A 12,833-nucleotide genomic window follows, 5' to 3' on the forward strand; every position below is an offset into this window, starting at 1 on the left:
GTTTTCTGAACATCAGTTTGTGGGAAAAGCAAGAGGGTTGTTTATGTTCACAACAAGGAAAAAAAAAAGATGCTCAGGGCCACTGGATGCTATGATACAAATGTTCTGCTTTAATGAGAAGTGTGAAGCTTTTGAAGGTCATGGGCTACCCCAGCCAATTGTCTTGCTCGCAGAAGCTCTTCGTCGTTCCAGCCAACGAAACCGTCTTCATCGTCATCACTATCATCCGATGATTCATAGTTTGGGTCGTCATAATTCTTCCCTAATGTATCTTCGGCTTGGAACTCAGGGCTGCTATCGCTTGATTGACTCCATCCACCAGCGCTAGAGCGTCGGTGACTATACATGGGAGGGCTGAAATTCTTGTCATCTTCAAACATAGCAAAGACTTCGTCTTGCCCGTTTTCCGACCCAGAACTTGACGAGGACGCATAAGGTGGCTGTCGTCTAAACGGCGTATGACTCGTCGAATGCGGGGGACTTGCCGCTGCTGCTAACTTCGGTAAGGATAATGCTGATGCACTCCTGGAAGACGGATGGCTGATGCTATTTTGTCTACCCACAGCGGGCTGGTTACTAGTAGACTTTTGTTGTGATCGATTTGACTCGACTACTACAAATGACTTTTGACGTTGTCGTTCATTCCAATGCAGGCAGCGTGATAGCGAATTGAACCAATCATCTGATTGACTTTTTTTGCAGATCTAGAGAACACATCGAATGAGTACAAAGGAAAAAAAGCAAACCGGTCACCACAATCATAAGACAGAGATACCAACCGTCGGGAGTGGATACCTTGAGGCTGTGACTTTAACATGGTCTCCCTCTGCAAAATTAAAAAGGTTGATAAGCAACCCATGGGGTTGAATGGCTTCGCTTACAATTCATCTCACGACTTACGTTTAAGTTCAACTCTTCCGCGACCGTCAAAGCTAACCCACGCAGTGCTTCGTGAGGTGTACGGAACGCAGATTCTGAGGTCAATGGTGTCGGGAACAAGGGTTGGACGAAAAGATAGGGTATGTGGGCATATGGGGGTTATCAGCATAGCAGGTATATCGGGATGGGTCAATGGGCCACCTCCTGAAAGCTATTAGCGAGAAAGATATTAATAATCACAGCATGCAAGAAAAAAGCAAGCCAATTTTAGAAGCAAACAAGTTAGTTACCGAGTATGCAGTGCTACCAGTAGGAGTAGCTACTATCAGGCCGTCAGCAGCAACGGTAGTCAAGTGCTGATCATAAGCTCCATCGCTACCAAATAATTCCAATTCTCCCATGAATGAATTTTGTCCCCGGTCAACGACTAGGTCATTGAGCACTTGATACTTTTCCGCTGGAACAGTGGTAAAACACGGGACGCGCATCTTCTGTCCATCTTCACCGTCTTCTTCCATCCATTGTTGAATGTTTTCTTCTTTGACATCATCACCGTCAACTTCGCCGAATACTTTCTGAGTCTTCTTGTGGCCCATCTTCCGTTCGCACCAGTCGCCTACAATGACCTTGCCTGTTTTAGTATTACGCTTTACATTACGAAGCTGTACGTCTTTAGCCTTGGTGCAATTTGGACCAGGTACACGTCGGTATACCGTACAAGTGAAGCGCACTCGTAGATTAATTCGAACACCATTTTCCATGGCCTGTGTCAAATGATACTGGTGATGATCAAAATCAAAAGGTGTCAAGAAGCCAAGAGAACCAAGGTGGAATGGGATGACAGGTGGAACGACAGATTGGAATAACCACGATGTGAAAAGGACAGTTCCATCGCCACCAAGCTGTTAAAGCGCTTGAGTTAGTAAGCATATTACAGAAAAAAAATTATAGGCAAAAAAGAGACTGCGGCTAAAAATTCCTCAGTATTATTTTTTGAAAGGACATACCGTTACAATGAAGTCAAACAGCTTTGGATGAGTAGCACATAATTCTGGAGTCCAGAATTTTAACTTATCAATGAGGTCTGGTGATTCTGCTTGGAAACGCTCCAGTTTAAAGCGTTTAGACTTTTGCAGCTTCTCGTCGACATAGACAGTAATACCACTAGGTTTGCCATATCGCGGGGTACGCATGAACCATAGAGCAAGCTGGCGAGTCTTCCGAACCAGAGATAAATCGCCAGGCTTTGTGATGATCATCACGCTTTGGGGATTATCCCATTTGACCCGAGCTCGTCCAATCTTCCTTGCCACTTCACGGACGACGTCCGCTTTCTCAGCTAAATGAGTGGTAGGTGAAGTCTGTTTGTAAGGGGCTGACATTTTCGAATCTTGCGGGTTATCTTTATTAGCGTGCGTGTGTTCTTTATACGACTTTTCATTATCGCATAGCCATTCAAAGCCGCTCTTGTCGCTTGGATGGGTTGAATCTGTCATGATTCTTACTTGTTGAAGCTAAAAACTTTGGGGATCTTTTAAAGTCCCACAGTTTTTTAAAAATCGGTTTTGAACCTCAGACAATGAACCAGCTTACGTTGCTCGCGGCATTGAGATACCGGGCCAATGAATGGCCAGGCTGTGGGGGCCACGTTGACTAAGTCGTATTGTCTTGCCGTAAAAAACATACATTTATAATTTATTAATAAGGTATCAAGAGTCAAGGCTTAGTACTGTGCCGATCCATCCACTGACTAGTTTGAAAATAACGGTGGCTCCATAATGTTTGATGAAATGAATGGTAGCAAGGTGATTGCGGTCAACGACTGCCTCAATTTCAAACACGCAGGTGCCTGAGTGCTCTTTGTTTAGCGAGCGGTCAATGTTCATACTTGCTCTTCTGTTTGCTTCTTCAATACTCAAAGAGGAATTCTTGGCAGTCAAAGGCGCGGACAAGCGCTTACTGAGAAAACTATGACGGTCAGTATCGGAATGATCCATGGAGTGGCTTGCCGATATTGGAGAGTTGATAGTGGTTGAGCTGGCAGCTCCTTGTAACATCAAGGTACTAAGAGGGCTCATTTTTCTACCGTCATTTCGCATGGTGACCACGCATATTAATCTGTTGTGATGAGAATGAACAAAGGTCACCCCGAATAATTCGCAAGCGAGTCGAATGAGCTTCGTCATTTCACTTTCATATCTTTTGGACAGTGGCAAAACCAGGCTATCTTCAATGGCTGTCGAGTTTGAAGATGTAAAACTTTGTGTTCCACTGCTCATGCGAGACGATAGTCCTTGTGTCTGGTCTCTTCTGGAAAGCATGTACTGGAACGTTTGTACCTTTGTGAGTCGATAATGGATGCGTTCAACAGAAGTTAAATTAAAGTTGTCGTTGGCATCGATAACAAGGTCACTGTACTGCTTTTTGTTTCGCTTCAGATGATTGATAATCTTTTTGATCACTGGTGTCTTCTGACCTTTGTTTCGTTTTATGGCGTACACACCCAAACGTCGAGCATGGTAACGTAAGTCTTGTAACAGTTCAGCTCGCATAATTTCCAGCCCACCTTCTGTTCCTGTTGTGGCTGATATGGCATTGGTGGTATAATAGGTTGAGGCGTTCACAGGATGATATATGAGAGTTCGATTTACACGCGATATTGACCTATCATGCTCAGCATCGGCAATGAAATTTCGTCGTAAACGATGCTCTCGTTCTGTTCGATCAATGATTTCGCAAGCGTCATCAGCATGTGAGATACCCATAACGACGCTTTCAAACTTCGTTCCCTCATGCAACCAGGGGTCATCTTTCAGAGCTTGCCTTATGGTCATGCGATTTCGCCTATCTGTGTTTAGGCACTTTCGTATTGTGGCTTGCAGTTCAGGAGAGAGTGATGAAGGCATTGGGAATTTCCCGGTACAAACATCTGCTTTCAGTTCCCCCACCGCTGATAAGGAATAATGTGGTAAGCATTTGTATTATTAAAAAAGCAAGATCTACAGTTTTACTTACTGCCTGCATGAGCAAAGGGCTCAAATCCTGTGGTCATTCGAAATAGGATGATCCCAAGACACCAACAGTCAATCTCCGGGCCATAATACTTCTGGCCGCTTATGATTTCCGGTGAGTAATACAGCATTGAGCCTAAATTGGGGGAAATGAGTTTCTTTCTTGCTCATAGTACATTTTCTTTTGCAGAATCGCCACAGTAAACAAATATTAAAAAATATATATTACACTTACCACATATTGTTTTCAACCTTTGCAAGCCAAACCGATTGCCAAGACCAAAGTCAACCAGCTTGACTGCTCCTTCTGGAGTAATCAGAATATTCGGTGTCTACGTGACAAACAAAGTGGTTGTTAAACATTTTTGTAACATCGTCTTGGTACATGATATCCCGGTTATACCTTTAGATCTCTGTGGACGATCCAGCGACTATGGCAGTAGCTTACAGCTGCCACTATCTGTCGAAAAAGCCTCCGCGCTTCGCATTCAGATAAAGCCCCGCCTGACAATTGTAAATATTGCTCCAAATTGACTCCTGGCACGTACTCCATGACCAAAAAAAGGGAATCAGCCGTTTCGTATGTCTCATGTAGTTTTGTAACATGCTCATGGTTCATCAATTCCATCAAAGTGATTTCGCGGACCAGCCTAGACATAACACGGTAATCGTGCTTTCGTTTATCGATGATCTAACAAAATAAAATAAATGGACTTGTTAACATCGAATGGATCCGATTTGTTGCTGAATCAGAACCGTTTTGTGAGAATAATTCCCACATTAAATTGGGACGAACCTTGATGGCGACAAGACGCTCTGTCTCGTAATGGGATGCAAGCACCACATCGCTAAATTTTCCAGTACCCAGCGGCTTAATCAATCGATAGTCGCCTATGCCCTTGATTAGATTATCGTGATTTTCTGTAAGCTTCGTCGATGAAGATTGTGTTTGGTCTTCAGCTACCACTGCATCCATATCCATTGGAGGTATGGGCCCAAAAGGCTTTCTCCACGACAAAAATCCAAGCTGATCTCCTAGACTTCGTCGAGACATTGTGGGAGACGGATATCAGATTACAAGGCGCTTATGGATGATATGAGGTGAAGAGTCGCGAGAACGATTGGAGGTATTGAATGCCAAAACAAGTTTTGGGGAAAGAAGAGAGATGAACTTTGAAGTCGAGCAGATATCAAAAGGCAAGCAAACCGCTCCTTGTAATACACGTTTATGGATTTGGGATGCAATAAAAGCTCCTTTTGACAAAAAAAGTAAGATTTTCATTTTAATGGGCGGTATACAACAGCCTTTGTAAGGCACGATCATCCAATTTTTTTTTCTAATGCAGAGAAGACCGTCCATATGGCGCGAGTGGCTTTTAGTTATCTACCAATTTTTTCACTTTCAATTCTGACTTGCGTCTCTTTGTACTTCAAGCACATAATACCACATCGTTCCAGCCCTAGCTTGCACGGTCCAGCTATTCGCCATTTATGGGGAAAACGCCTCCGTTCTCCTGGCTTTACAGCTCGCCCCCCGCACATTCACATTTCGTATCCAAAGAAATGCCAAGGGGACATATAAAAAAGGGAGCCGCGGTAAACTTTTCTCTCCTTTTCCTGCTATGAGCACTCAAGAAAAACCTATCCTCCGTATTCCCATCATTTCTCAAAAATCTTGGGATTCGTAGTATTATCCAGCATCTTTTCAGGGTCTACAAAACAGTGTTCCCATATATAGCAGGCATTCACTTTAATGCTTTTGACAGGATGTGGAGAAGAACATAAAAAAAAAAATTACAGCATTATAACTGGGTATGCTTAGGATTCAGATATTCAGACACGGTTAATCTAAAACTACTGAAATTACATGAGAGCAGCAACAGCAGCTCCGAGAACGGTGACGGCGACAAGGGGAGTTTGCAACTTGGAGCTACCGCTGGTCTTTCCAGTAGCACTGGCACTGGCACTGGCGCTACCGCTGGCCATGGACTTCATGGCAGAGCCGCTAGCAGTAGGAATCATGGTTGCGCCAGATGCCATAGAGACAGAGGCGGTTGCTGGGGCGACAGCGGCGCTGGCGTTCCCTGGAAACATACAAGATATATTAGTATCAGATAAAGGACTACCCCTGATCTGCTTGGGTACTTACAGGCAGAGCTCAAGGCTCCGACACTTCCAGTACCCTGGAAGGTGAATTGGCCAGAGTAGAACCAGGTAGGATCAGAGCCGATACGGAGCCAGTACTTTCCAGTAGCGAAGTCACCCAAGGGGGTAATCTAAAAATTGGAAATCCAAAGCGATTAGAACAGTATTTCGAAAGATTGAAGCAATGAAAGCGCCCCCTTACATCGTACTTTCCAAGAGTGCAGTCGATAGGAACGCCAGTAACGTGAGCAACGACGTTGGCGTTAGTAGCGGAACCACCAAGCATATCGATGCTGCAAGTGGTAAGAGCAGGAGAACCGGCAGTTGTGGTGTTCCAGGTGATGGAGCCAGTGGTACCAGCGGTCTATAAAAGTGCGCATAAACCGTCAGTCAGTTCTGTCAACAATTTGGTGAGAAAAAAAAGGTAGCCAAAAAAACATACCCAAGTAGTGGATGCCCAAGGAGTGATGACCTAGTTGACGAAAGTAATTAATACGTTTATGCGTTTCGATTTTCTGGCTTCTGGCTCACTCACGGTGATGGTAGTAGCACTGGCGGCGGAAGCGCAGGCCAAGGCAAGAACGGCGGACAGAGAGAATTTCATTTTATATAGCAAATTAGAGGAGAGGAGAAGCTATAAGTTTGTTATGAAGGAAATGAGCGTGCTGGGGGGCGGATGGGAGAAAACGCGAGTGGAGGAGAAGTGAACAAGAGATGAAAGAGAGCAATACGGCTGGGCGAAGGATCTAAAATAAAGAGAAGACGGTTGGTTGGAAACGGGAGCTTAGTTGCACCAAAGGCTTTGTGGAACATTCAGTCAAGTCAAGAAAGGCCATTGTGGATGAGATCGCGTATCTAAATTTGGGGAGAATCAAACTCAGCCTTTAATTCAACTCTCTGAAGAAGCAAAGGGATCATTAGGAGTCGCAGTAATCTTCTTCGTATTTTTATCCTCAGCCTATCTCTTGGTTGTGCTGCCTATGTGAGCCGCCGTCACAGTTTTGGCCAGAAAGAAACGTATAGAACACCATTTAGACTTCTTTGCCTGTAATCAGCCAGCTACACTCCGCCTCCAGCTACCTCGTGCATTAGTGTATCACACACAATAAGAGAGGGTTCCGTAGGTACTACCAATTCTATTCGCCAACAACCTTCTGCCTGTGAAATGGTTACCCATTCAATTGAACGTGCGTATTCTAAATATAACATAAACGCGTCAATTAACTTACCACTTGATTCATGCTCATCCAATACTCTTTTCCCACCACAGAGTCCAATGCCCGTAATTGACCTTTGATGCCGAGGGTAAGAAACTGAGATGCTGTCGTGTTGAGAAACTCCTATGCCAAAAAGGATGTGAGATGAAAGAACAAAATTTTGCAGTAATACAAATTGGGTATATATTGAATGTCCGAATAAAAATTCGATCAATGCATAGTCAATAGATTTATTGACTTACCGCTGAAATATCTTGGCCAGCTTCGGCAAAAACAACTTCCCCTGTACCGTCATCCAGTGTCCAGTAGAGCACAGCTCCTTCTTCATCCAACTCTCCTGCAAAGATTCGAACCAGATCCTGCTGGTTGTAGACCGAGCATGCGCAAAAGGAGCAGTATGGTAGTTGGCCATCGTCCGTGACCGTGACGGATCGCAAACATGACTTGTCTGTAAATGAAACGCCAGCACGCTTGAATTAGTGCACGTCCACGTTTTTAATAATGTCTTGACCAAATCAAAAAAATTGGCCAAATAAGCAAATAACCTGCTCGCTACTTACGGCCGTAACATCTTGTATGAGATAAACGGACGCCCGAGTTCTTATCCTCTATCACCGTGCCATCCTCTTTAATTTCTCCTTCCCATAGCCTACGCTCTCCGTTTTCGTGGCTGATATACCAGCCGGTTACAGTCGCGCAAACATGGCATTGCTCATAATTTGAAATGGTATTCAACCCTACAATTTTGCGGAAACATGATGAAGCAAGCAAGCACTGAATGGTAGACACTGAAAACAGAAAGTCAATGAATAATGCGTGTAAATAGAGTATTAAGAGAATCTTACCATTAACGATTTCTGTGCCGCAGCTAGTGCTACCGTTCACATACCAAGTGGTTTGGCCGTTGCTGTCTTTGTACAATTTAGAGGTAGAGAGACCGGTGATCAGAACATAATGACCTTCTCTCAATCGTCTTGCACGATGGCCGACCGCTTCCCAAAGCGTCACGTCGATTTGTGCGGTCTCATCTACGAGCCTGATAGCATATCTATCCATTGGCTGATCTCCTTTTCCTCCGCGATATGGATTCTGGTTTTATCGCCAAATAACATACGTTACCGTTTAAATTAGACAAGTCGCACCATTAAAGAGACGTTCAGGTTTACTTACATTATTCGCCATGGCTACAATCCGCCCGAACAGTGTTACATTGATCATGTGTGAGCGAAGGTTCTTGATGTAGACTCGCTTTTTGTACATTCGGCAGTCCATAACGTCCTATGCAACATCATTTAGCAAGAGTCAATTCCATCTCTTTATCATGATTGAAAACTTTACCTTATTATCGCCTGCGAAATCGCTGAGTTGCGATACAATTGAATTTGCAGCTTGGCTGGCAGACTTTTCTGAGCGCGATGGGTCGCTTGACGAATTTTTTTTCATCAAATTAGTCAATTCTGCTGCTTCTGCATCTTGTTCTGGCATACAGAATATAACCGTCTCATTAGTGTATTCCAAGAGCACACAGCCATCGCCGAGGGTTTGACTTTCAGTACTCGATTCAATCAACCCTGGATGATATAAACCAATGAAATCGCCCTAATGGTATTTTTATGAGTAGGCGCCCATCGATTTATTCGACAAATGAAACATTGATTTACCTTCTTCAACATGCTTGACAAGGATATTTGATGGTCGTATAGAGTAAGTATGGCGCCACTACCTTCATCAGATGTGTCGCAGAGGTATAGTTTCAAGTAATGGCCCCTACTGGTTCCATACGCTGCAGCCGAAGAAGTATGTGCTGCTTTGTCAATATGTAGAAGCTAAGAGATTTCATTTTTTAGTTACATATGTCGATATGGACCATTAAATTGAAAATCAAAATGTAACCTTTAGCCAGAGTTTGTAGCGCCGAGTACCACTTGCTCTGAGATCGCTAAGACAGTCAGAACTGAACTGCGATGTGACAAATGCTCGGTCATATGTAGCTGAGAGCAGAAACACCAATTGTTCAGTGGGAGGTATCCTAGGCAATTTGGAAACCCGCGTCATTTTCTCAGCGTCTTGGGGTTGAGAACCTGATAGTGTTTCTATGGATGACTTGGATACAACTACTCCAACCACGGCTAGTTTGACTTTTCGTTTCTGTAGATGAAACGTTGATGATTCTGGATTCACTCGTACTAAACTATTCTATGCAGTAGCTTACCTCCAAAAAAGGTCGAGACGAAGTCAGTACATGGTTACCTAACAAAAATGTAAATTTTTGGTGCAGTAATAACTCTACTTTTCTGATACTGGTGTTGTCAGACACAACCAGCACGGTGAAGCAAGTTCCTGGGATGTAGTAGAACTTTTCAATTGTGACCTCTACAATGCAGTCGCTAGAAAAACTTCCATTATATATGTGGTCGATGGAGTGATACCCTGCGGGGACATTGGATTGGCGACGATGAGTAACGATCTCAGTCTCTTTCGAGATACAAGGAAACATACTTGTGCCTGTCCCATTTTGATACTGCTTATCAATATCAGCCCACTGCAAACGTTCACAGTCTCAGTGCGAAGGCAAAGTACCAAAATGAGCGAGCGAGGTCATGCCTGCAACATACCTGAGATTCCAGCTCGGTGAGAACAATAGCTTCTGTAATTCCAGCAGGATACTGTAGCAACAGATTCGAAAGTTTTATTGCAACCCAATCCCTATGTACATTTGTAGGCAAGTTAAATTTCTGAATTCGACCACTCAAACGAAATGGCAAGTCTAAACAATCTCTACCAAGGTACTATTGAATCGGAAGCAGCATCGACTGTTTTGCCCGGCAGATCTCTGCGTTTGTATTTTGAAAGTTGATTCTGCAGTCTGTCAACAGACGTTAAGAAATCCATCAGTCAAGGGAGAGTTCTATGACGGTGAGTTGCTTATACAGAGACGCGTTGACTTTTTTTTTTTTTGGTGCCAGAGATTTTAAAAAATCGGCCGTGAACGCGCTCCGCTGTCCGCTAGCTTGGCTGACTATTCACCTCGCTGCGGCGCGATATTTCGTAGTCTTCTTGAATCGACAACCTTTATCCCTCATGCGCTTGGCTATATTATAGACATTCCTTGCATCGTCTAGCCCAGAATGCGCTCGGCCTTCAAAATCCATATGTAGTGCTGCTAGCATGCCTGTTATATTCTCTTGCCTGCAATTATAAAATCTGGCATAAATTCTTCGTATATCCACCCATTGATGAAAGTACATTGGTATAGATATGTTGTCATGGTTACATTGCTTGGCAATGAAATTGTTGATGTCAAAGGGACCATCTAAAAAGCGTTCCATTAGATAAATATACTCTACCACGCATTGACAACAACATTCTCACCTGTAACAAATATTGCAGTCTTGTCCTGAAAAAGTGAATATTTCGCCATCCACACTTGAAATTCATTTAAAACATCGATGAAATCCGGACTATTATCCACCGTTTGCTAATGAGCATTGCATCTTGCGTTAGAGGTGAAAGCACGTACAATATTCAGGAAACGTTGAATCAACGTACTTGAGATATACCGGTCAAACTGGTACAGAATTCCGACAATGTCGGGTTGATGGACGGCTTTACATACGATCGATATTGGTCAACCTTTGAGCAGAAAAAAGATGAAAGGCGATGAATACCAAGGCAAGCAGTGATAGATTTAAATTTTAAGGAGCGCTTACAATATCAAAGGACTCGCCATCCACAAGTAGGACAGGAAATTCAATGATTTCATGGGGGTAGTTTTTGGTATCCCTTTCACAGGTAGCTTCAACGTCGAAGAACAGGTAGTAATCAAAAGGTTGGTTTGGAAGGCTTTTCTGTGAGCTAAAGGAAAATAAGCAGCCAAACTATGGAACGCTCTAACAACGATGGATCTAGTGCCTTGAAACGTACCCAAAGTTCTCATTCACTAATTTGCTAGACAGTTTTTCCTTCTCGCTACTGTCCTTTTGCACGGGTGGCTCGTTTATTACCAAGCTGATGCCGTTCTTCTTTGCCTGCTTGAGTCGTCTTTGTAATGTCTGCTTGTTACCTTTGATTGAACATCCCAATTCTGCTAGATCTAGACGTAGCTTGTCTACTCTACTGGTCAACGTATCAACATCAGCATCGCCATCGACAACGTCCTTCGTATTTTTCAAAGGCTCTTCTCGCAAAGCGGGTTCCATCCTTGTATTATGTATAATTCCATATACTGGGAAGTTCTCCAGTCAGTGCAGATGGATTGTGACTTTGAACGAACGACCCCCATTGACAAAATTTCGCAGTCAACGTAGTTGGAGCTCACACTTCACTGAATGCTACGCTTCAAAAAACACGACAAAGGTAACTGAGCTACATGGATAAAGCATATGTAAAGGCTATTCTAATGTGAATTGTATAATATAATATAAAGACTCGTCACCGTCTGAAGACAAAGAGGATCGTAGAAGCGGTAGAGATTACGACTCCAGCAGACATTCTCGACATCGATCACGATCTGCTTCACCTAGACGTCGACGCAGCAGAGAGAGAAGACCTCGATCCCGATCGAACGAGCGAAGAAGAAGAAGATCTCGCAGCCGGTCACCTGGTGACCGACGTTCGAGTAGAAGAGACGACAAGGTAAGGTGTTATTTGAACAATCAAATGTGGGGTAACGAAACCATTCAGACTTTGCTGACGAGCATGTCTTGGTCGTTCAGCCAAGGGAATCCAGGTCAGAAAAAAAAAAGCAGGCTTCTACCTCATCGGCAGCAGATGGATCAAAATCAAAGGCACCGGCGCAGGCTCAGACATTAAAGGCGACTGGACGCATGGTTGAAATAGAATGCAATGATCGTTTAGGTAAAAAAATCCGAGTCAAAGCCAGGTATGTTATTATCCGATCTTCATAAGTAGACTTTTTGTACAATCGCGTTTCAAACTCATATTCCCCATCAGTCCTAGAGATACTATTGGAGATTTTAAGAAACTGGTAGCTGCTCAAATTGGTACTGAAGCGCGAAAGATTGTTCTCAAGAAATGGTATAAGGAATTTAAAGATCATATCACTTTGGATGACTGTGAGTAATTTTGCAGTTTGTGTTTTGTACTCGGTAAAAGCATATTCTCTGAATTTTCCGTTATACTCACACGAAATTACCCCGCTTTCTCCAGATGAACTTCATGATGGCATGAACGTTGAACTCTACTATCGTTGATCTGGCCGTTTTTTTCCTGAGCACATCTCAATAATACACCTCTCTTACTTGCTCAATAAAATCTTACCGCCATCATCACTATTTCTGGGGTTCCTGCTTCAGGCCTCCATAACACAACGGTGGAACAGTGCATCTTTATATGTGCGGAGTCATATGTGATGGAGAGAATTGCGTAAGTGTCACGGCAGTCAATCTAGCTTCCCTCTCTTTACAGTTTTTGTTCCGTGGCTCAAAGCACTTGCACGAAAATATCCTCAAACCGCCGGCACAGACCGAAAGGCATAACATTTATGGTAACGGAGATGACGCGAACGATACTATGCATGAAAGGCATGGAAAAGGTCTACCATATCATGTCAGATCTCGAT

General features: G+C 43.5%; 6 protein-coding genes across 6 annotated transcripts; 1 reads left to right on the forward strand and 5 right to left on the reverse strand.

Annotated features, from left to right (window-relative positions):
* Position 1: 1 nt before the first annotated feature.
* On the reverse strand, positions 2-2,404 carry K450DRAFT_223515 (uncharacterized protein). The gene is made up of 5 exons (XM_051586073.1): positions 1,887-2,404; positions 1,170-1,781; positions 901-1,090; positions 780-826; positions 2-704 (listed from the first exon to the last, which is right to left on the reverse strand). The coding sequence occupies exons 1-5, from the start codon at positions 2,373-2,375 to the stop codon at positions 111-113; spliced, it is 1,932 nt and encodes a 643-aa protein (XP_051448413.1). The 5' UTR covers positions 2,376-2,404; the 3' UTR covers positions 2-110.
* A 145-nt stretch (positions 2,405-2,549) lies between these two features.
* On the reverse strand, positions 2,550-5,041 carry K450DRAFT_205081 (uncharacterized protein). The gene is made up of 5 exons (XM_051584730.1): positions 4,687-5,041; positions 4,294-4,581; positions 4,126-4,222; positions 3,895-4,026; positions 2,550-3,829 (listed from the first exon to the last, which is right to left on the reverse strand). The coding sequence occupies exons 1-5, from the start codon at positions 4,942-4,944 to the stop codon at positions 2,589-2,591; spliced, it is 2,016 nt and encodes a 671-aa protein (XP_051448414.1). The 5' UTR covers positions 4,945-5,041; the 3' UTR covers positions 2,550-2,588.
* A 496-nt stretch (positions 5,042-5,537) lies between these two features.
* On the reverse strand, positions 5,538-6,554 carry K450DRAFT_223526 (uncharacterized protein). Its single transcript, XM_051586074.1, has 5 exons — positions 6,478-6,554; positions 6,238-6,399; positions 6,040-6,166; positions 5,758-5,974; positions 5,538-5,698 (listed from the first exon to the last, which is right to left on the reverse strand). Exons 2-5 carry the CDS (start codon positions 6,319-6,321, stop codon positions 5,641-5,643), a joined length of 486 nt encoding a protein of 161 aa, XP_051448415.1. The 5' UTR covers positions 6,322-6,399; positions 6,478-6,554; the 3' UTR covers positions 5,538-5,640.
* A 506-nt stretch (positions 6,555-7,060) lies between these two features.
* Positions 7,061-10,285, reverse strand: K450DRAFT_223542 (uncharacterized protein). The gene is made up of 11 exons (XM_051586075.1): positions 10,035-10,285; positions 9,868-9,958; positions 9,752-9,794; positions 9,465-9,682; positions 9,146-9,400; positions 8,914-9,078; positions 8,591-8,851; positions 8,423-8,530; positions 8,098-8,341; positions 7,813-8,040; positions 7,061-7,700 (listed from the first exon to the last, which is right to left on the reverse strand). Exons 1-11 carry the CDS (start codon positions 10,142-10,144, stop codon positions 7,483-7,485), a joined length of 1,941 nt encoding a protein of 646 aa, XP_051448416.1. The 5' UTR covers positions 10,145-10,285; the 3' UTR covers positions 7,061-7,482.
* On the reverse strand, positions 9,916-11,600 carry K450DRAFT_223546 (uncharacterized protein). Its single transcript, XM_051586076.1, has 5 exons — positions 11,177-11,600; positions 10,963-11,107; positions 10,802-10,885; positions 10,625-10,730; positions 9,916-10,565 (listed from the first exon to the last, which is right to left on the reverse strand). The coding sequence occupies exons 1-5, from the start codon at positions 11,449-11,451 to the stop codon at positions 10,276-10,278; spliced, it is 900 nt and encodes a 299-aa protein (XP_051448417.1). The 5' UTR covers positions 11,452-11,600; the 3' UTR covers positions 9,916-10,275.
* A 478-nt stretch (positions 11,601-12,078) lies between these two features.
* Positions 12,079-12,465, forward strand: K450DRAFT_169735 (uncharacterized protein; the record flags this gene model as incomplete). Its single annotated transcript, XM_051584101.1, has 3 exons — positions 12,079-12,134; positions 12,206-12,327; positions 12,422-12,465. The coding sequence occupies 3 exons, from the start codon at positions 12,079-12,081 to the stop codon at positions 12,463-12,465; spliced, it is 222 nt and encodes a 73-aa protein (XP_051448418.1).
* Between the last annotated feature and the right edge of the window lie 368 nt (positions 12,466-12,833).

The sequence above is a fragment of the Umbelopsis ramanniana genome, assembly GCF_025399195.1.
Source record: "Umbelopsis ramanniana AG unplaced genomic scaffold K450scaffold_5, whole genome shotgun sequence".
Taxonomy (NCBI): domain Eukaryota; kingdom Fungi; phylum Mucoromycota; class Umbelopsidomycetes; order Umbelopsidales; family Umbelopsidaceae; genus Umbelopsis; species Umbelopsis ramanniana.

What these genes read in the sequence shown, in the direction of transcription:
- K450DRAFT_223546 (XM_051586076.1), bottom strand. Translation starts at nt 11,451, where the DNA reads ATGGAACCCGCTTTGCGAGAAGAGCCTTTGAAAAATACGAAGGACGTT. An exon ending in GTTTGACCGGTATATCTCAA is followed by an intron (nt 10,731 to 10,801) that starts GTACGTTGATTC and finishes AATGCTCATTAG; the next exon opens with CAAACGGTGGATAATAGTCC. An exon ending in GACTGCAATATTTGTTACAG is followed by an intron (nt 10,566 to 10,624) that starts GTGAGAATGTTG and finishes AACGCTTTTTAG; the next exon opens with ATGGTCCCTTTGACATCAAC.
- K450DRAFT_223542 (XM_051586075.1), bottom strand. Translation starts at nt 10,144, where the DNA reads ATGGATTTCTTAACGTCTGTTGACAGACTGCAGAATCAACTTTCAAAA. An exon ending in TCCGATTCAATAGTACCTTG is followed by an intron (nt 9,959 to 10,034) that starts GTAGAGATTGTT and finishes AAATGTACATAG; the next exon opens with GGATTGGGTTGCAATAAAAC. An exon ending in CGTCTCGACCTTTTTTGGAG is followed by an intron (nt 9,401 to 9,464) that starts GTAAGCTACTGC and finishes TTTCATCTACAG; the next exon opens with AAACGAAAAGTCAAACTAGC.
- K450DRAFT_223515 (XM_051586073.1), bottom strand. Translation starts at nt 2,375, where the DNA reads ATGACAGATTCAACCCATCCAAGCGACAAGAGCGGCTTTGAATGGCTA. An exon ending in CTGGTAGCACTGCATACTCG is followed by an intron (nt 1,091 to 1,169) that starts GTAACTAACTTG and finishes TCTCGCTAATAG; the next exon opens with CTTTCAGGAGGTGGCCCATT. An exon ending in CAAGGTATCCACTCCCGACG is followed by an intron (nt 705 to 779) that starts GTTGGTATCTCT and finishes TGTGTTCTCTAG; the next exon opens with ATCTGCAAAAAAAGTCAATC.
- K450DRAFT_205081 (XM_051584730.1), bottom strand. Translation starts at nt 4,944, where the DNA reads ATGTCTCGACGAAGTCTAGGAGATCAGCTTGGATTTTTGTCGTGGAGA. An exon ending in AGCGTCTTGTCGCCATCAAG is followed by an intron (nt 4,582 to 4,686) that starts GTTCGTCCCAAT and finishes TTATTTTGTTAG; the next exon opens with ATCATCGATAAACGAAAGCA. An exon ending in GCCCTTTGCTCATGCAGGCA is followed by an intron (nt 3,830 to 3,894) that starts GTAAGTAAAACT and finishes ATTCCTTATCAG; the next exon opens with CGGTGGGGGAACTGAAAGCA.
- K450DRAFT_223526 (XM_051586074.1), bottom strand. Translation starts at nt 6,321, where the DNA reads ATGCTTGGTGGTTCCGCTACTAACGCCAACGTCGTTGCTCACGTTACT. An exon ending in GCACTCTTGGAAAGTACGAT is followed by an intron (nt 6,167 to 6,237) that starts GTAAGGGGGCGC and finishes TCCAATTTTTAG; the next exon opens with ATTACCCCCTTGGGTGACTT. An exon ending in GCTGCTGTTGCTGCTCTCAT is followed by an intron (nt 5,699 to 5,757) that starts GTAATTTCAGTA and finishes AAGCATACCCAG; the next exon opens with TTATAATGCTGTAATTTTTT.